This window comes from Tauraco erythrolophus, chromosome 6, assembly GCF_009769465.1.
Source record: "Tauraco erythrolophus isolate bTauEry1 chromosome 6, bTauEry1.pri, whole genome shotgun sequence".
Taxonomy (NCBI): Eukaryota; Metazoa; Chordata; class Aves; order Musophagiformes; family Musophagidae; genus Tauraco; species Tauraco erythrolophus.
This window is the reverse complement of record NC_141470.1, coordinates 4,133,870-4,155,114: the sequence shown is the minus strand read 5'-3', so window position 1 is coordinate 4,155,114 and position 21,245 is coordinate 4,133,870. Positions and strand designations below refer to the sequence as shown.

General features: G+C 53.6%; 1 protein-coding gene across 2 annotated transcripts in view; it reads left to right on the top strand.

Moving 5' to 3' along the window:
- ALX4 (ALX homeobox 4) overlaps positions 1–19,427 on the top strand; it is a 37,905-nt gene extending 18,478 nt beyond the window's left edge. For both annotated transcript variants that reach the window (XM_086613865.1, XM_086613864.1), the window contains 3 exons: positions 9,946–10,256; positions 17,120–17,248; positions 19,104–19,427. In XM_086613865.1, coding sequence (XP_086469991.1) covers positions 9,946–10,256; positions 17,120–17,248; positions 19,104–19,427 — 764 coding nt within the window. The remainder of the gene's footprint in view (positions 1–9,945; positions 10,257–17,119; positions 17,249–19,103) is intronic.
- Positions 19,428–21,245: the final 1,818 nt, after the last annotated feature.

Below are 21,245 nucleotides of genomic sequence, written 5' to 3'. Positions count from 1 at the left end.
CCTCACGTGCAATGAAATCCCCCTTCTCAGGCCTCGAGGTGTGTAGTGCTCCGAGTTACTTGACTCAGAGTTTACCCTTTGAGTAATTCACAACTCCCCTTCTGCAAGAAGGAGCACGCTGCTGTGGATGCTTTCCTTGTTCAGTACTACCTAATGGATTTTTTTTGTTTTAGTAACTGGCATTTGCCCTGCATCTTGCTATTCTCAACTCAAAATGAAAAAGCCAAATTCCTGGCTGTGAATACTATTCATTATTCATTTACCAGTGACATCTTAGACGCATCCATCCCATTTCCTCTGAGTGCCTCATCATCCATAAACCTTTGCCTTGCTGCTTCTGTAAATCATTTTCACCCCTTTCCTTTGTGAACCGTGTGCTTGGGCTCTTGCACAAACATCTCATCAGACTAATTGGCCAAGTGATGTAGTATCGTTTTTATTCCTTGATAAGCTGGCAGAACTTCACCACGAGGGAATTATTGAACTGCACATATTTTATTTTTTTTTTTTTTTATGAAGAAAGCATTGCACTTAAACTGTGAAGTAAGGAAAGTTTCCCAGTATTTTCCCAAGCTCAGCAGCTTGCATCAGTGGTTGGTATAGTTCAAAAGACTTAGATTATCCTGGCTCCCACGGAGAACGTGCACCTTCTCTCTGCTGTGATAAGAGGGATGTGGAGGAAACCCTCCAGAGATAAAAGTGCACTAAGCTGCAGGTTAGATTTTGGTGCTGAAGAGAAGTAGGGGAGAGTTTCAAATATCTTTTCCTTCCTCCCCATGGCCCCAACAGAAAGAAATGCAAGGTGTGAGAGCAGAGCACCCACAGTTGGTGGTGGGCTCCCATCGGAGGCTGGAGCGGTGCTCACAGTTCCCCACCTTGGTGGCTGCTTTTCATGGCAGATGCCAGCAGTGGACACAGAGCCGGAGCCAGGCTAGGGAAAGGGAGGATTAGCTGCTGCAGAGACCAGAGGGATCCTACAGAGGCCAAGAGTTTATTAAACTTCAGTTTAACCAGAGCTGAAATATGTTCCTGTAACACCGGGCAGCAGAGGTTAATGGAGACCTTTTAGTAGATGTTTTATGATGCTCTTTGGGGATACATATAAGAAGACTGGGGCATTCTAAGTAATTTAAATAAATGTTTAGACTGTATAAGGGGCAATTGGAGTTCCCAGGCAGGTCAGTCTTAGATGGAGTTTTCTTTCTCTGCCCTTTCTCCCCAAAGATGGACTGCGGTCCATGGCCAGGCCATGTAGTGCAGCTGTGTCCTCCAATACTTTGAAACAGCTCTCCTGGTCAGTGAGACTTCGAGGCTGCCGTTCACCCCAGATGCTGCATGGGGACCAAGGACAACTGCCCCTGGCTAGCAGGGGTGGCCAGTGCCCTCAGACCCCGTCGGGACTCCAGCCTTCCCTCCGTCCCTTGGCACCGGCATCTCCTCGGTAGGGAAATCCCATGGGGGTGCAGCACCACCCCCATCTCTTGACCCCATGGCAGGGAGATTTTTTGCAGCGGATGACCTGAGCAACGGAGCGAGGAAGGGTGCAGAGGTTGGGGGAAACAACCTGCCCTCTGGCAGGTTTGCTGTTAGTTGTTTTGTCTTCGTTCTTGGTTGGCAAGTTCCCAGTTTGGTTGTGCTGCTTCTTGCTTCAGATTGTGGTTTTGCTGCCCTCTTTCTCTCTGCCAGGAAAAGCTGATGCCAGCCTGTCACCCAGCCCCAGTGACTGTGAATCAGTGGGTTTGGTAGCCAGAAACCTTATTTCTTTCTGGAATACTTCTAAAAGCCTACTTTTCTCAGGAACATTAGCAATTCCCAGACCTGGCCGGCCTTGAGTTTTGCAAAGTGCAGTCCGAATGGGAACGAGTTTTAGCTGTGATTCCAAGAACGGGCAGGTTTGGGGAAAGCTGAATGTTTTTCTTCCCTTGCCCAGGCCTTGCTTTACTAATCAGCTGTATAAAACTGAAGAACAGCAGCACTATTTACTTAACGAACCTGGCCCAAACTTCGGCCCAATGTTCGAACTCAACCCTTTCTGTGGTTCAGTGAGTTTCAGCCAACTTTGGGTGTTTTCTGGTTTTGCTTCAGCTTTCCCATCACTACTGCTTTCCAATTTCCAAGCAGAAACTGCAGCACCCAAATCCCCGTGAGATGCATTGTACTCGGGCAGCAACGGGGCTGCCGCAGCATCTCATCCAGACTCATAGAGTGCCCAGCTCTTCTCCACGGGGGCACCTAAACTGGGCAGGATGAGAAGCAGCGTGGGAGCTGTGCTGGGTGGATTTGTTGAGCCTTGTCTGATTGCCCATCTGAAGTACAGAACGCTTCACTTTAAGCACACGGGTAGTCCAGGGACCCTCTCTGGCCAGTGCCTACAAGCCTTTGAAGATGACAGAATCACTGAATCACAGAGTGTTAGGGATTGGAAGGGACCTCAAAGGATCATCTAGTCCAATCTATCCAAGATCATCTGTCGCTAATTTGAAACAGGACTCCCTACCACAGAGGCAGCTGAGCTCTTGCTCAGCTCGTGACAAAATGGCTCTAATCCTCCTCCTCCTGCTCCTCTGCTCTGACGGTTATTCCAGGCTGCAGCTCCGGTCCCGTTACCAGGAGCACGAAGCAGGCAACTGGAAGTCACCTCTGGGAGGCAGCTGAACTTCAGCAATGCATCGCTGCCTCCACTGTGAAGAGGTTGCTTTTGCAAAGCAGACAGACTGAAGAACGCAGAGAGAGACAGACAGACTGACCAACCCACTGATGGTGTGAACACCGGCCGGGCAGGCACAGGTGCATAGGATGGGGTGAATCACCCTCGGAGCTGGCAGGAGGGAATTAAACTGTGCCGTAGCTGGACATCAGAGCAAGGTTCACCTCCTTTCTCAGGTGCTTTGGCTTCACCAGCCCTCTCCACCAGCTGGAAGGAGCGTGCCCCTGCTCTCCTCTAGCTGGATGGATGGTTTGTATCTGGTGGTGCCTCGCTTGGTGTGCGGTTAACGTGGAAGGCAACACGCGTTGAGAGCGTGGAAGGTTGCACCGGTGCCTCGTGGCATCCCTCTCGCCCCGACTGAGCAGATGTCCTGCTCACTCAGTGCTTGGATGGGAATTGTAGAGGAAATTGTCCGGGGTATGTTGTGGGGAAGTGGAAGGCGCTAACTGGTTGCAGGGGAAAGCTCTGGAGGAGATGACAGCTTCCAGTGAAGAGCCCCACTTTGTCTTGCAGTGCTCAGGCAAGGGATTTCTTCAGATCCTCATGATGGCCAAAGGGCTGAGGTTAAGATGAATACATAAATCTGCATCCGCTGGGGAGGCTTATGCTCTTCCTTTCAGAGTGAGAGCTAAGCCCTGCATCACCCTCATCCATCACTCACATCTGACCAACCCTCGATGCTTCTGCCGGCACTGCCAGCAGCCCCAGAGCTCCCCAGCCCTTACCTTTCCCTGACTTTATAACGCCTCGGAGCAGGGAAGGGATGGAATCCTGGCTACCTTAAACACTACCCTCATATAACTCTGCTGGACATAATTTCCTAACAGGGGAGGAGCAACCTTGCTATATCTAGATTTTTCTAAAGGAAACACAATCCTGAGAGAACCGGGTGGTCCTAAAATAAGGCAGACGGGCAGATGGGGCAGATGCTGCCCCAGATGCTGCTGGACAGTTAGTGACCTTCAGCTTGGATGGGAGCAGGACAGAGGGCTCACGTTGGGTCAGGGCATGCAGAACCCCAAGCTGCCTATGGTGCTTGTCTGTGGAGAACGAAAGGTTTCAGCAAACAGCTGCCTGTTCTGCCTTTCCTTTGTGTAAACGTGAGTCTACAACTGAGACAATCCCATTCAATACTTCCTCCTATATTAGTAATGCTGATTTTTTTTTTATTTCGTTATGAACTCCCACGTTTTGTCTTATTCAGCACTGAACCAGGTCTTCAGAGCAGTAAGGTGCTCACATCTGGTTCTGAGGGACTTGAGAAAAGTCAAAGTCCTCAGATGACCATGACCATGGCAAGGCAATGCAGGATTGCTTTGGAAGGAGGAGATTACTTATCCAAAAGGTATCAAATTCAGAGCTAAAGGGAAACTGAAAGCCCTTCCAAGCCCTGTTCTGATCCTTGCCTGCCTTATCTATCTTCCATGTCAGATATACCAGTTCAGAGGTACCAGGTGCCTCTTGGTTCACATGCACTGTTGCAGGCAGAGGCACAAGTAGGACATAGAAGAACCCCACAATTATTTCCCAGCTGTTTGTGACATGCCTACAGTGGGAAATAAGAGAGACATTTAAAAATGCAGTAGCTTACCCTTCTCAACTGTCATACCTTCAAGCAAGACTTTGCACGTCGCCCAGCGTGCTGAAAACCCAGAGCTGCCCACCCTCAGCCCTAAGCCTGGAGTTGCCTGTGTGGGGTCTGCTGAGGGTCTGGCTGCCACTGAGCTGCACAGAGGTGACTGTCACCTCTCTCCATTGTCACCTAAAAAGCCATCTTGGGGCTGATGCTGGCACGGCAACGCACATCTGAAGACCTTTAGGTGTCAGAGAGGACAGAGCCAGGTCACTTAAGAAATTCATGGGTTCCTCAGAGGGAGCCAAGGTCCCCAACCACAGAATATTTGGCATAAATAATAATCTCCTTTCACATTCAGTAGTGAAGAAGCCAACAAAGCAGTTTCATTTTCTCCCCGTGGAGGCAACGGCAGTACAGTTTCTTGCTCTTTCTCTTGTCTTATATCACATTCTGGGAGCCAGCAAGTGAGTTGCAATTACAGAAGGTTGCCAAAAGCATATTTGTGCCTTAAAAATCTGCTTTTGAAGGAAAAAAAAAAATCCTTTTCCTGCTGTTCAAATGAACATGCCACATGAAGGAGGACTTGGGGCATAAACTGTGCGTTTTTGCTCTAGCCACAGCTTCTATGCCGAGCTTTCAGATTTTATTTGTTTATATAAAAGCCAGTTTTGTTAGTGTCCTTTAAATAACATGAAAGAGGAGCAGGCAGCACATGCTGCATTTGGACAGATGGTGCTGAGCTCTCCCCAAGTAGCCACAGGGTGTGTGAATTCAGCTAATCAGACAATAAAGCAATGTGTGCCCTCAAAAACAGATGTTTGTATAGGGAAAAAAAAAAAAGCTAGTGCAGGGAAAAAAGCAAGAGGAACAGCAACTTCCACAAACAAATAACATGCTCGTGGCCACACCAGCCAGGCACAAGAGGGTCTAGGTGGTTTCGACTCCCAGGGCAGCATCTCCGAGGCACACAGAGTGGAGACAGAGCCAGTGACTTACGTTACGCGCTGGCTGCGGGGCCAGCAAAAGTACTGGGGACCCACCGGTGCTGTATGGCACCTTTGGCATTGTCCCCAGACCACCTATCAGGAATAGAAGGAGGTTTTGAGATATTTTTCCACTCCAGGCCTTAGTGTTGCTCCTGCTATATGCTCTGCTCAGAAAAGTAAGTCACTTCTTGTAGAGAGGGGCTCTAGGTATGGTCAGGAGGAGCACAGTAGAAACACACACTCCTTGCCTCCTTTCATCCTTCTGCAAATAGGATTTCTGTAGGAATTTGCATCTGTTTCACGATGTCCCTCCATTGCTGTAGAACCTCAGGAGATGTTCTGCAGCAGCACCAGCAGCTTTGGTCGGGCTCAGCAGAGATGATCGGTGTCCATGCAGTTGAGCACATTCATCCCAGTGAGAAGCCGATGAGTGTCATGAGCAGAAGAGCTGCCTGGAGCATATTCCAGCTTTCCTTCAGGTTCTGCTGGATGAACCAAACAAGCTCCCTGGCTGGGATAAATGGACAGGTGTGCTTTCACACCGGAACCAGCTCTGCTTTATGCAAACTCAGGGGAACTGCCCATAGGCTGGACACAAGGAGATGTGTTCATCCTCATCCAGAGTTGAAATGGAGATGCTCCAACCAGTTCCTGCTTAGCTTCCAGAATGATGCCAATGGCTTGTGTCTTATGTAGACTTCTATCACCTGCAATTGAGAGGAATGCTGCCCAGTTTTACACCTCAGTTGGGCCCAAGAGGGAAGGTATGATTAAGTATCTGATCATTGCTAATAAAATCAGCGATGCCAGAGTCAGTAGCTAAATTCTGGGACTTCTCACCATCTTTAAACTCTTCTCTACATCTGCAGACTGTAAGTGAGCTGACTCCCTGAACGGGGATAAACCTCAAGATTTGGGCCTTTGTATGTCTAAAATCCAGAGGCTCCGTTTTATCCTGTCTAACCCAAAACGTGGATTTTTTTTAAACGATAGCCCTGTGCCGACTTCTCGGCTGCAAAGACAGACAGGAGGCAGAAGGCTGCAACAGACAACTTGGGAACAAGTATAATGGCTTCAGCATGTGTTAAGGCAAGATCACAAGGACTGGATAAGGTTACTGGGGCCGGCCAAGTCCTGGAGGTGTGCTGGCTGGGCTGTGGTGCAAATCTTCCTTGGTAAGAAGTGTAGAACACACTGCCCAAACTCTATCTAGGCAAAATTTTAGCACTGGTATTTAAGCAAGAGTTGAGAAAATGACAGTATGAGCCAGAAGCGGATTTAAAAAACCTTCTTAAACATCTGCACCAGAGGTTTTGTGTTGTGTTTTTTTTTTTTTTTTAAAAAAAAAGCATCGTTGCTATGAAAAGTGGAAGTCAGACCACGGCTGTGCAGGCAGGAGGTGGCACCATGACATGGCCAGCATAGGGTGGGCAGGGGAGAAAAGCCCTGTGCCCACGCCTGGGTGGGAAGGCAGAGGGCCCCATGGCCACTTACTGTGGGAGCAGAGAGGCTGCCAGAGCAGTACATTGGCAATGCCAAGACCCTGCAAGCTTCTGTGCCCAAAACCTGGAGAAAACAGCCCTGTGCTGCCCTTGACCTTGGGTTTTGCTGGCTGTGTAGCTGTCTCCCAGCCTCTTAGGCTGTAGGGCTGCAAGCACAGGACCTGTGTGAAGGAGTCTATCATGAAGGAATGAGTCGTGGTTTGTCGTGTGTGATGTGCTGTGCAAAGGAGACCTAGATGTCAAGCTGGACTTGAAGCTGTGTGCTTGAAACATCCTGCTCTCCCTCGCCACGTGGGTGCACCAAACTGGCATTGCGCTCAATTAAATTTCATGGTTAAGATTGTCCATAGAGAAGGTTTTACTTCATCACCCTCCCAAAACAGCACATTTCAGGAGAAAAAAACAGGTACGAGCTGTGAATCCCAATGTCGTGACAGTGTGGCTGAAATGCCCATTCCCTCTAGCAAGGGTGTTGGCAGAGCAGCGTGCTGTCTGGACATCTCTGAGGCTCACCGCATGGCCACGCGTGCGGTGTGGTCTGTGTTTCCTTCACCCCATTCCTCCTCCGTGGAGTTCCCAGGACAGACACAGTCAGATCAGAAAGGTATTTCCCCCCCAGGTGAACTGGGAATGCAGCCAGCCCTGCTGCCCGAAAAGGAGCAACGTGATGATGGGGGCCCATGTACCCGGCTGTCCTGGGCTGTCCCTGCCCACGGGCAACTGATGTAGGGTGGCTCAGAGAAGGTCTTGGAAGTGCCAATGATCTAGCAGGCAGCCAAGGCACTGGGAGAGCAGAGTATCAGTGTGGGAAGCCAGAAAATATCCTCCTTCTACTGCCATGAGTGCAAGGATGGAGTCGTAAGCAGTGAAGGAGGCATCAAGCAGACCTGTCAGGCTCGTAAGGGTGCCATGATGCTCACATAAACTCCTTGTCATGGAGTTGTGGCTGCCCCATCCCTGGAAGTGTTCAAGGCCAGGCTGGACGAGGCTTTGGGCAACCTGGTGTAGTGGAGGGTGTCCCTGCCCATGGCAGGGGGGTTGGAACTAGATGATCTTTGAGATCCCTTCCAACCCAAACCATTCCATGCTTCTGTGCAGCTCAAGGTCTCTGTAGGTTTGATTAGAACCAGACACCCCAAACTTTCCACTGAAACTTCGAGGCCATCTCCAGTTACAGGAAGTCTGGGCATATCCATATGCAGATGTATGCAATTTGTTTCACTTCAGCAGTTAGCATGACCATTCCGAGGTCAGGGAGCCTGTTCCTAAGAGAATGAGAGTCACTCCTCTGGACACTCAGCCAAGAGTGGTTGCACGCCATCCCCTACCTATGCCACCGTCCTTGCTCGCCACCTCCTGCCCTCCATCCTGCCATCGTTGTCCCTCTCTGACACTCATAGGCTCTTGTAGCCAGTTGCTGCAGACTTTCTGGAACTGTTTTGTTATCATTAGTTTTGAAAATAATAAATATTATGACCATAGTGTAGGATTTACCCAGGCTGTGGGACAGGGCACCGTCCAAGGGACCTGTCCACCTGCATCCCCGAGGAATGGTGGAGCAGCTCAGCCCATCGTAGACCCAGTCCCACAGAATCACAGAATGTTAGGGATTGGAAGGGATCTCAAAGGATCATCTAGTCCCGGTGCCCAGGGAGTATAAATCTTGACAAAGTGTTTCTCAGGATCAAAGCAAAGAGAGTTGAGATCCATGACATTAGGCTTTGCTGAGCATTACACGGAGCTCCTCAAAAGCCCCAGGGAACAGTATTAGAGAAGGCAATAAATCTGCAAACACAGATGGCTCCTGCATCTCCAGAGCCTTCATCCCAGTCCTGCCCTCAACTCCTCTGTACTCACAGGGCAGTTTTTTTCTCAACTCCCTTTCACAGCTCATCGTCCCAAACTTAAACCTGGGCCTGAGCTACATTTCATCCTCCTGTTTTCATCCCAGTAACACCAACGCAAAGAAAAACGCACACCTTTTCACAAGCCCTCTCGTGGGCTTTTGGCTGTAAAGCTGTTCACAGAAGGGCTAAACTATAAATACACGGTGAGTTAGGTGGTGGGATGTTGTAATGAGGGATGGAAAAAATGGGGATTTCCAAAGACATGGGCTAAGATGCCTGAGCTGGAATTAACGACCCTGGCTATGACTTCGATTAGATCTAAGGAAGAAATTTTTCACTCTGAGGGTGGTGAGGCACTGGCACAGGTTGCCCAGAGAAGTTGTAGATGCCCCATCCCTGGCAGTGTTCAAGGCCAGGTTGGATGAGGCTTTGAGCAACCTGGTGTAGTGGAGGGTGTCCCTGCCCATGGCAGGGGAGTTGGAACTAGATGATCTTTGAGGTCCCTTCCAACCCAAACCATTCCATGAATCTGTGATTCTATGACACTGCAGAGGGAAATCTCCCAGTGGGGACATCACTAGATGGTGGAGCTGCTTCCCAGAAAGACTGATCCAGGACTAAGAACATTTAAAAACAGGCTAATGTGACTTTTTTTTTTTTAAAAAAAAAAAGATTAGCCATTTGGCATGATCTTGGCTTGGTAAGGCGAGCATGGATAAGAAGTACTGCTGTACCTTCTCCTTCCCAGACCTTTAGGAGCTGAGCATAGTGGCTCATGGTTAAACCCTGCAGTGGGGGATCCACCAGGATCTCGCTGGCAGTGGTCTTGCTAATGAAGGGGACGCCATCGTTGCTGGAGGCAGGAGGTGGGCAGGAGAGGATGTCCCAGCACCTTCTGCTGACACACCACCATTGACCGAGGATGCACAAGCAGAAAACGGATCCACCGAGCCCCGCACATGGCTGCTGGGTGCCGCTGCTTTCCTACCGTGTGATATTCAGTAGGGGAGCATGGATGGGCTGGTGATTAAGGACTGTCCTTGGAGGCCTGGGTTTGGGTCCCTCTGTCGTCAGAGACCCCTCCTGTGGCCAGGACCAAGGAATGTTGTGCTCTGTGGGGTTCAGTCCCACCGCCCGCGGTGGGAGGGTGAAGGAGGGTCTTGCTGGGGTGCAATTAACGCACCATGGCTGCTTTAATTGGTCAAACCAATTAATTGGTAGAAAGTTTTACATCTGTTTCCTTTTTTTTCTCTCTCTCTCTCTCTTCCCCTTCCCACCCTGCTCAAACCTGCCCCCCTCTGCCCTTCCTACCTTCCCAATCCAACAGGTAAGGAGAGCAGTTTGGGAGAGGCCGACTTGCAGCCGAGCTCCGACCCTTCGGGAATGGACAGCAGCTACCTCAGCGTGAAGGAGGCCGGGGTGAAAGTGGCCCAGGACAGGGCCAGCACGGACCTCCCCAGCCCCATGGACAAGGCCGACTCGGAGAGCAACAAGGGCAAAAAGCGGAGGAACCGCACCACCTTCACCAGTTACCAGCTGGAGGAGCTGGAGAAGGTCTTCCAAAAGACCCACTACCCAGACGTCTATGCCAGGGAGCAACTGGCCATGAGGACAGACCTCACCGAGGCTCGTGTCCAGGTAACAAGGAGTGTCCACAGCGATGGGATGGGATGGGATGGGATGGGGAGGTACATCTAGTACCAAACACACTAGTGTTTGGGCTGGTGTCTTGAGCTGCAGCGTTGCCAGAGAGGCCTCTTGTCCTTGAGCTGGTGGGGCAGCAGGCAGGTAACCCTCACCGTCACCCAACACAAAGCTATTCCAAAACCAATTTCCTTCAGGAGACTCAGCTGGGGACACAGGTTCGTTAATGTGAGTGGGAGCAAGATTTCCCACAGTATGGGCTCTTTCTAGCACAACAGTGATGCGGAGGAGACCAGAGACCATGAGGTGGTACAGGAGAGGCAGCTCTTGCTGCCTGCCCAGCTAAGCAGGTGCTGAGACTGCAGGGATCCTGGTGATCTGGAGCAAAAACATGCTCCTGGCATCTTGAGAGGAGCAGGAGAGTCCAACAGCTGTGCTGCCGTCACACTGCCTCCACCCATGTAGGTGCCACCTCCCGTGAACCGGCTCCCCTGAAGCAACCTGAGGGTGCAGAAGAGCCAAACTCCAACCTGGAGGAGTGACAGATTCTCTGAATGTTGCTCTTTCCTTTGAGCCAAGGTCAAACCGAAGGCCTGGCAGAGCTCAGCAGCGTTCGCAAAAAGGGGTACCATGGCTTGGAGCAGGCATCCGCAGCTCACGCCTTGATGGCCACCAAAGGTCCCGCTGAAGCTTAGGCTCTCCTTCTCCAGTCTGCAGGCATTTATCAGCTCACCACCCCCAGAACCTGCATTAGCATCGAGAATAGCTGGTGTATGGAGCCATCCCATTGTCCTCTTGTACCAGCAAGACTCCCAGGTCCCAGGCAGCCTGGCTTGCCCTCTGCTCTAACCTTTACAAGCAGTTGAAGTAGCCAGGCCGGCATCCGCAGAACTCCATTTTTCTCTGTACATTTACTTCCAGTTCCAACTAGCTGTAGGATAGTTCTCATCTGCTTGCCTAAATCGGTTTGCAGGACTCGGTGCTCTTCTTGGAATCATAGAATGGTTTGGGTGGGAAGGGATCTCAAAGATCATCTAGTTCCAACCCCCCTGCCATGGGCAGGGACACCCTCCACTACACCAGATTGCCCAAAGCCTCATCCAACCTGGCCTTGAACACTTCCAAGGATGGGGCAGCCACAACTCCTCTGGGCAACCTGTGCCAGGGCCTCATCACCCTCAATGGAAAAAATTTCTTCCTTAAATCTAATTGAAATCTGCCCTTTTTCAGTTTAAAGCCATTGCCCCTTGTCCTGTCACTACACGCCCTTGTCCAAAGCCCCTCTCCAGCTTTCCTGTAGCCCCTTTAGGTACTGGAAGGCTGCTACAAGATCACCCTGGAGTCTTCCCTTCTCCAGGCTGAACAGCCCCAACTCTCTCAGCCTGTCTCCATAGCAGAGGTGCTTCAGCCCTCGGATCATCATCGTGGCCCTCCTCTGGACACGCTCCAGCAGTTCCATGTCCTTCCTGTGTTGGGGACTCCCTCACGACCGCCAGCTCGCACCTCGCGCTTGGGATGACGATGACGAGGCTCATGTAACAATGTGGCTAAAGGACCTGTCCGTGCAGCCTGGCCACTTGGGTGCTCACCCCGAAGTGAAAGGGGGGGAAAGCACTTGCATCCCACTCATTCCCACGTCCCGTCCCAGCTCTTCTGCGGATGGCACAGGGCTGCGCTTCCCACGAGGAAGGCTTTCGGGGCCGGGGCCTTAGTGAATCACCCCAGTGCGTGTCTCCAGCTCTGGGTTGTGTTCCAGCTTGTTTAGGCATGGATTTGGTCTCCCACCCCTCTGGGCAGCTCTGTTCTGCAGGGGCATCCCCATGCCAGCGCTGCAGCACCGAGGGCCGTCGGCTCAGCACCCAAGAGCTGGCACGGGCACGGGGCAGCAGCCCCGGAGAATGATGGCAAAGCAAACACCTGCTGCAAGGACCAAGGACCCAACCAGGGCCACCGCCCAGGGTGAAAATCACAAAAAAGCCATGAGCCCCTTACTTCTTTCCTCTACAAGCTCAACATCCCTCTTCCAAGGAACATATGGTCCTCTAAGGGATGGCGAGCGTCCTGGGATAATTTCATGGAGACCAGCTTCAGCTGCCTGCCAGGCTGGCCCAAGCAAAGCAGAGCAGTGGGAAGGCGAGGTGCCCCGCAGGTTTGAGGTGTGACGCTCCCTCCCACAGCTGAGACAGCTTTTTGGCTGGAGGTTGTCCCCTCCGGTCAGGTTCTGCTCCCTGGGGAGCACATCCAGCTGCCGCGCTGCAGGCAGGAGCAGATGTGGAGCCCAGACAGGCAAGTGGCAGCTCTGTTGTTGTTTTTTGCTTTTTTTTTTTTTTTTTCCCCATCCCTTTCCCAAGCTCGTGCATCATTAATGAATAGCTGCCAGAGATCTCGGTGGCTGGAGAAGACCTCATGCCAGCAGCGGGCATTGGGTGGGCAGTGGCATCCTGCAGCCTGGCCCCTCTCCTGCTCCAGTTCTCTGCCTGCCTTCGTTTCCAGCCCTCAGTGCTGGTGTCTGACCATGTCAAAGCTGGTTCCCCCTGCGATGCAACGCAACATTTTCCATGCCTGTCCCCACGACCCGGCCACTTGTTGCCAAGTACTGCAAGAGCTGTGCGTAAGCCCCGCGCAGAGCCAGAGCCACCCAGCCAGGAGAGGCTCAGGAAGAAACCTGCAAGGGTGAACAGCGGGCACTGTTTGTAGGTCCTACACAGCGTGCATATCCCATTCCTTTCTCCTCCTCCTCCACGTCTGGGGCTGCAGAACCCCAGGACGAGCTCCTGCTCGCTACCAGCAACCACCTGAGTTTCTTCCAGTCCAGCCAGGGCTGCAGCAGTTGCCCGAGGTGGTGGCACTAGAGGAACGTGGTAGCCACACACGCGTGTTCACACCTGGCTCCTTCCCTTTGCAAGCAGGCACACACGTGTGCATCCCCAAGCCCGTACCAGCTGTTCAGCTCTCTGGGTCTATGAGTATCTCTGCCTCCCGGGCTGCCCTGCGGCAGAGGAGAAGGAGATGGGGCTGGAAGGAGGCTTTGCAGCCAGGGAATATAACCCCTCAGCCAGCCCCCCTCGGAGCCAGCCTTATGATTGCCGGGACCGTTAATGAAATGTTTTCGGCGGTGACCCTGTGATGTGGTGGGGGCATGAAAGTGAGAGGGAAATGTCAAACTCCGCTGTAGCAAAATCACTGCCTCGGAAAAGAAGAAGAAAAAAAAAAAAAAAAAGAGAGAGAAGAAAAAAAAGCAAAGCAAAGCAAGAAGTAATATATCTTGATCCCTTTTCCCCCATAAAACCCTGGGAGGCTGGTGGAAGGAGCGGAAAGACTGAGCTAAGCCTGCAGGAAATTAAACATGAAATGAAAACAAGCTCAAGTTATTCAATTCTCTCATCCCAGGCTCCAATTTCCCATTCCAGGCCACTGATAAAATGGTGTCCAGTTTCAGCGCTCAAGGATGAATTCTGGCTCTGTTCTTGCGGGGCTGGAAAGCAAAGGGCTGGCGGCCACCTCCTGGAATCAGGGAGTCATCCTGGCCCGTAGCGGAGGGATGGGGGGTCCTGGAGACGGACGGACAGACGCGCAGACAGAGGCTGAGCGGAGGGAGGAGGGCAGCGGGGCCAGGGTGGGGACAGGGACGGGCAGAACGGCCGCTGCGAGGCTGCCAGGGAGGCTTGAAGGTGGTGGGCAGCTCTCGCCCGCTGCCAGGCACCGGGATGGGTAGGAGAGAGGGGAAAAATCACCATTTTTTCTTTAACTTGGAGGAAGGATGAACGCAGCGCCGCGGTCCCCAACCATCCAGCCATGGCCAGAGGGGCCAGGGTGAGGGCACTTGGGGGTTGGTGGCTGGGGCAGAGCGGCAGTGCCAGGGCAAGCAGGAGCCTCCTGCTTGCTTTGTCTCCGGCCGTTCCCAGCCTCTCCAGCACGTCAGCTGTGTATGCGTATGGATTTAGGTACCAGCACATGGGCGAATGTTTATGGAGACGTGAAACATTTTCTGTTCTGTAGGTTTTTATAGGGCTGATTTTGTACAGCAGGGTTTATCAAAGCGTTGTTGGCAGGAGTCAGATACACGACATCACCCTGTGCTCCCGCTCCCATCATTAACTCCGAGATGCAGCTGCTTATCCCTGCGGAAAGCATCCCACCCACCCACCCTGACCCCAGCGGCCACGCTGCACCGAGTGCTGCAGCCTTCCCTGCCGCATCCCCGTCCCGTAGCAGCCTTTCTCCACTAAAGGTGACAGGCAATGAAGGGAAAATGGACTTTTGCTGGTTTGTAGAGTTGCTGTTTAAAAGCAGGTGTCTTCTAAGCCTGAGGAAGCCAGGAAATACTCAGGATTAGTTGGTTTTTGTGCTGATGGCTTTGCATTATACGTTGCCTTGCCTGCCCTGTTTTCCCTGGAGCAACCTGACTGCAAGATACCAAGTGGTCTAAAAGGACTTGGACCAGAGGAGAAAGGAGAACTTTAAAAGCCTTGTTGCAAGCGTTTCAGAGCAGCAGCTCACTGCCAGCCCTTGGAGCATCTCCAGTGCCCTTGGCACCAGTGCTTGGACCCAGGACACTCCTCCTTTCATCCTACTGCGACGGTTTGTCGCAGCTTCGCGGCCCCTCCAGCCACGTGGGGAACTGCAATTTGGGAACTTAGTTTAAACCATTTTGCTCTGCCAGCGCCAGTTCAATTCGACGCATAAAACGAGGAGCAGCAGAGAAAAAAAAAAAACCCGTGCCAGAGACAAACCCCGTGCCGAAGGCTTCGGAGGTCACGCTGCGGAGCCGGGCACCACTGCGGGAGCCTGCACTCAGCTGCCCCACTCCCAGGTGGGCATGCCAGGCGGGATGCCAAGGCTGGTTTTCCTGCACGGCAGCGCCGGTGCCTTTGCCAGGCGGGGGGATGGCCGCATATGCCTGGCATATGTTGGCCCCGGTGCCGCGCACAGCCAGCTCTCCGCTCCCTACCTGCTCCCCACCCCTCTGTGCACAGCGGGGGCCTCCTCCGCCCCGGGAACCGGGTCACCACCGCTAACTTTGAATCTGCAGATCAAAGCGGCGTGATGTGGGCCAGCCCTGGGACTGGCCTGCAGCTGGGCTGGAGCGGCCGTGCCAAGAAGAGGTAGGAGAAAAAGCAGACGGATGCCTCGGGCATCAAACCTGCTCCAGTAGGACGCTCTTCATGTGCAGCGTTAGGAGAACGTTAGGACCTTTCTGCTGGTGCTTTTTGCACCCGCTGAAAATCCTCATCGGGTTTTCAATTTGGAGTGGGGGGGTAAATGCCAGGGTGCTGCTTTGGGTAGGGTTAGTCTGGCTGGCTCGTGGATGGCCTACGCCAGCGGTATTGCCAGCTGTGCAGGGTAATAGATGCTGTACCACCCACAGCCCGCACCCAGCAGACCACCGCAGCTGCCCACTCGTACCACTGCCGGGCAGCTGGCGTGGCGGGGAGGGTGAAACTGAAGCAGGAGATCCTGAAAACGACTCTTCCAGCTCAAGAAGGTCAGCTCAGACCAAAAACTACAGCCCCTCGGACCCGTCTCTCCCTGTAGTAGCTTCTAGCTGCCCCAAAAACCAACCCATCCCTGGTGCCGGGCACCTGGCTCGCCCGCTACCCTTCAAAAGCGTGAGCTGGCGAAACCGAAACCGGCATCTGGTTTCCGTGGCTGCCCGGGAAGGTGCCCCACAGGCAGGCGGTAGCGGTGGCCCCCCCCACCCCCTGCTCCACGAGTCACCGTGCAAAACTTGAAGCAGAACCGAGCGGCTCTCAGGCTGCTCCTTTCATGCGCTGACGTGACCCGCTCAACCCAGCCCCTGGTGATCGCCTGCATCTCGCCCTGCCTTCAAAGCACCTCCTGATTGATGTGTTTCCCTGACTCACCAGCTTCAAGAGGCTTTGAAGACACTGGGCACGGCTCTGATCTCTCCTAGGCTGATGCAAATCAGGAGCAACGGTGCTGACAGCAGTGCAATAATCCACACTGATGTCAAGCCAGTAAAAATAAGAGCAGAACCAGAGTTTTGGTCTTTCCTCTGCCTTGAAGGGAGCTGAGCAGCACTGTGAAGCTGCAAACCCTGCAAAGAAAAGTCGGCGTAAAGCAAAGGACATGGAACTCTGCAGCGGGCGCTCGTCCTTTCCTGCAGCTAAGAAGGGAAGGGGTGTTACGCATTTTATTTTGTTTTTAACAGTTAAGATGTAGAGTTCAGTGAGAAGTGCAAGCTTCCAGCCACTGGCACCACAGAATCATAGAACGGGTTGGGTTGGAAGGAACCTCAAAGATCATCCAGTTCCAACCCCCCTGCCATGGGCAGGGACACCCTCCACTACACCAGGTTGCTCAAAGCCTCATCCAACCTGGCCTTGAACATTTCCAGGGATGGGGCAGCCACAACTTCCCTGGGCAGCCTGTGCCAGTGCCTCAGCACCTTCAATGCCATCATAGCCACCCTCACCACCATCGTAGCCAGGATCAGGCCTGGGGAAAGCCCCGGCGCTGATGGTTTCAGCCTGGTAGCAGGATGTATTCACACCTGAGACTGGCTGACGGCACGAGATGCACGGGCAGCACCGGGGTAGCGCTGATTCAGGGGCGCGAGGAAGATGATGGCTTATCCCAGGGCAAACCGTGCCACGGGAGGTGAGGGCTGCGAACGACCCCAGACAGGCAGGACACCAAAAAGTGGGCATCACCTTTTGCCCCCAGCCCGGAGCGCTGGCTGCCTCCAGCCCCCCTTCCCTGGAGATTCCCCGTCCTCACGCCACGCATAGCCACCCACCCAGCAAAGCCCTATGTTCCAGTGGGCTCCCCGGGGCTCCTGGCCACCACTGCTCCCCCCCGCCGTTCACAGCCCCCTGTGTCACCCTCTCCCCCAGGTGTGGTTTCAGAACCGGCGAGCCAAATGGCGCAAGCGGGAGCGGTTCGGCCAGATGCAGCAGGTCCGGACCCACTTCTCCACCGCCTACGAGCTGCCCCTGCTCACCCGTGCGGAGAACTACGCCCAGGTGAGCGTGTCCCCCTCCCCACTCCGTCTGTCCCCGTGCCTGCTGGACACACTGCCTCTGCTCCCAGTCCCCCTCCCAGGTGATGTTTCGCTTTGTGGGTTCATCCACCTGCCTGAGGCAAAGCTGCGAGAAAGTCTGGACTGGGGTTATATTACTGAAGGGCCAGGAATTATTTAGATGGATGACCCGAAGGCTATTTAAGGCCTTAAAACCAGTAGTTCCCAGGAAGGCTTCCTGTTGCTATGCCCAAGGTTTCCATGCCCCTTCTTTAAGAGGTTGGACAAAAGCATTTTTTCATCCAGTTCCAACCCCCCTGCCATGGGCAGGGACACCCTCCACTACACCAGGTTGCCCAAAGCCTCATCCAACCTGGCCTTGAACACTTCCAGGGATGGGGCAGCCACAGCTTCTCTGGGCAACCTGCTCCAGTGCATCACCACCCTCAGTGTAAAAAATTTCTTCCTTAGATCTAATCTAAATCTCCCCTCTTTCAGCTTAAAGCCATTGTCCCTTGTCCTATCACTACGTGTCCTTGTAAAAAGTCCCTCTCCAGCTTTCTTGTAGCCCCTTCAGGTACTGGAAGGCTGCTATAAGATCACCCTGGAGCCTTCTCCAGGCTTTCCCAACACTGCCTTCACCCTCTGCCAGGGCCGACGGGTGCTCACTAGCGCGACACCCAGGCTGTGCCCCTGCCAAGCACTCCCTCCGTCCCACCACCTCCTCTCCCTGCCACCCACGCTTTGCTGGAGGGTGCACTTTTGCAGGCGTGATGCTCTGAACCTGACTTGTCCTCACAGATCTGCTGGGAGTCCTCCCCCGCACCGCCCCCCCCCAGTGCCCACCAAAGCTCCCCCGCAGCCAAACCGAGAGCGTTTGACCTCTCTCCTGCTTGGCGTGTTCCCCCGAGCTGAACAAGAAGCCCTTATGAAACAGCTGAGCGATGCCAAAGCAGCTTTTCAAGCAGAGGACACTCTCAGCAGCCTTTTCAGCACTCCCTTCTCTCGCCTTTGTAACTTACACCGCTCCCCCCCCACCCCCGGCTCCATCCCGCCCTCCTCGCCCAGCCCTAGAGATCAAAAAAAAAAAAAAAAACCCCAAAAAGCAATTTGCAGGAGGTAAGAGAGCAGAGAGAGCCCAAGGGCGAGCGGCGCAGCGGGATGAAGGGCCCTTTGCTCTCTTGATCCAGCTCAGCTGCTCACCTCCTCCTCGTTTTCACCCGGCGTGCCCGTCCCTCTCACCGTGGCACACCTACTCCCGCTGGCAAATCCTGAGCATCCTGCCCAGCTCTCTGCTGCAATGGCATTTAACGAGTGATGGCAACGGGCAACGAGCAGCGCTCGGGAGAGCGGCAGGGAAACCGCTCGTGCTGGGGGCTGCGGGCAGCGGCGCTCCGACGGGCACATCCAGAAGGTTCTCACCCAGGCAAAACCACCCCCAGCTGGGGCAGGAGGATGGATGGGTGGTGTTCCAGCATCCCTTTCTGCCTCTTCCCTCTATAGCGGGCGGTGGTGGGGGCCGGACACTCTTTCTCCCCTTCACCCTGCTGCAGTCATAGAATCATAGAATGGTTAGGGCTGGAAGGGACCTTCAAAGGTCATCTAGTCCAACCCCCCTGCAAGGAACAGGGATATCTCCAACTAGATCAGGTTGCTCAGGGCCTCGTCCAACCTGGCCTTGAACGTCTCCAGGGATGGAGCATCCACCACCTCTCTGGGCAACCTGTTCCAGTGTTCTACAACTCTCATGGTAAAAAATTTTTTCCTAATATCCAACCTGAATCTACCTCCCTCTATTTTAAAACCATTACCCCTTGTCCTATCAGTCAGCAGCTCTGACGCTTCTTTTCCCACCCCAGATCCAGAACCCTTCTTGGATCAGCAACAACGGTGCCGCCTCCCCCGTGCCCGCCTGCGTTGTCCCCTGCGAGCCCGTGCCCTCCTGCATGTCCCCCCACGCCCACCCTCACGCGGCCGGCGGCGTCTCCGAGTTCCTCGGCGTCTCCGGCCCCGGCGGCCACGTGGGACAGACTCACATGGGTGGGCTCTTCGGCACGGCCGGGATGAGCCCCGGCCTCAACGGCTACGAGCTGAACAGCGAGCCGGACCGCAAGACCTCCAGCATCGCTGCCCTGAGGATGAAGGCGAAGGAGCACAGCGCCGCGATCTCCTGGGCGACATGACACGGCTGCGGCCGCGGAGAGAGCGCACGGGGACAGCCGGGAGAAAAAAAAACAAACCAAAAAAAATCCATCCGCTTGGACTCCAGACAGCAGTTGCCTCCTCGGGGATCTGAACGCAGCACTTTGAGCTACCCCTAGGTACATAAAGTACGTACGTTATCCTAAGTGGAGTGTTTCCAGCGTGAACGCGGCAGCTCCCGGCTTGCTGGGATCCGGCGGGGAGAGGGAGGCGGTGGAACAGGACGGCTTGCAGCGAGATCTGGGTTGGGATGTGTCCCCTCTCACCGTCCCCTCCCCAATAACCTGGGCATTTTTCTTCTCCCTGCTCCTTTTTCTGACACCAGATCTGCCTTTCCAAAGAGCGAGAACCCGCTGGCACTTCACACACACACACACACACACACAGAACTTTCCCTCCTCGTTTGTTGACAGTGTTGCTCAGATCCGTTCTGCCCTGGGCAGGGGACAGGATGGGGACTCTGGCACCAGCAAAGAGACACCTCTCAGGCTGCTCCTGTCTCCTTGGCCATGATTCCCACAGCTGAACAGGGAACAGGGCTGGGAAGATACTCAAGGGCAGAAAGAAGGCAATGTTACCCCGTCTCCTTCTGCCCTGCTTCCTCTCCATAGAATCATAGAACGGTTTGGGTTGGAAGGACCTCAAAGAACATCCAATTCCAACCCCTTGCCATGGGCAGGGACACCCTCCACTACACCAGGTTGCCCAAAACCTCATCCAACCTGGCCACCTCGCAGTGTGAGGCGAAGCACAGAGCTGTAGAGAAGCCTTTTTTCCCAACATGGCATGGTGCCACCATGCTGGGAGTGTTTGCCAGCTCTCTGGTCACCTGAGGTTTGCTTGGCCGCCGTGGTGTTCAATGTTGAGGCTCACACGCGTGGTGGGGCAGCAAAATCTTTCCTCTAGCTTTCACTGGGTCGGGAATGACTATGCACAATTTAGAGACAGCAGCTAAGGGAGGGGAGTACGGTCGCTGTGTAAATCCACAGGTCCCCAAAGAATCTGCTCTGGGAAACAGCTCTAGTGCTAGCACCCAGCCATGGTTTCGTGAGGCCATCGAGTTCCTCCTACACCTTCTCCTGGTGTCAGATATGTGCCATGACAGCCCCTTCCAGCAGCCCTTGACCAGGGCCTCGCTGCACAAGAGGCACCTCCGCGTGCGGGGAGCGGGATGGGAAGGCACCCAAGGCTGGATGAGTTGATGCTGCCTCATCTCCAGCCACCTCAGACCCTCTCCACCTTGCAGAGGAAGCAGGAGACACCAGAACCTACCTGGTTTGTCTGAACCAACATGCGTCCTCCAGCTTTCCCTCCCAGTAAGATCGCCTTCACCAGACTAAACCTTTTCCCAGCTTTTCAATGACCTCGTAGTGCTAGGAATAATCTTGGAACAGCTTTTTACCCCACCGAGCTATCACCGAGGAGAAGCTGAAGGCCAGCTGAGCACTGGCAGGCTCACCCACAAGCAGGTTCAGCTTGAGCTGGGGCAGCCACCTCCGAGATTCACAAGGGATCTACAGGATTTTACTCCTATAAAAATTTGTATGTCACCTTGCCTTCTACTATCTTGTAGGTCAAGGTCCTGGAATATTTAGCGGGCTTGGAAAAAATTCCAAATAAGCTACAACCAAAGGTCAGGTTTCAGGTGAACAAGGTGAACAAGTATTTCTATAGTGCCTAGACTGCCATACGTGACACCAATGACACACCATGGCTAGATCAAAGGTCATAGATATTTATTGGAATAAGAAAAGACCAGTAGTAGTGCCTCTTCTTCCTCTCCTCGGAAGTGCTAAGAG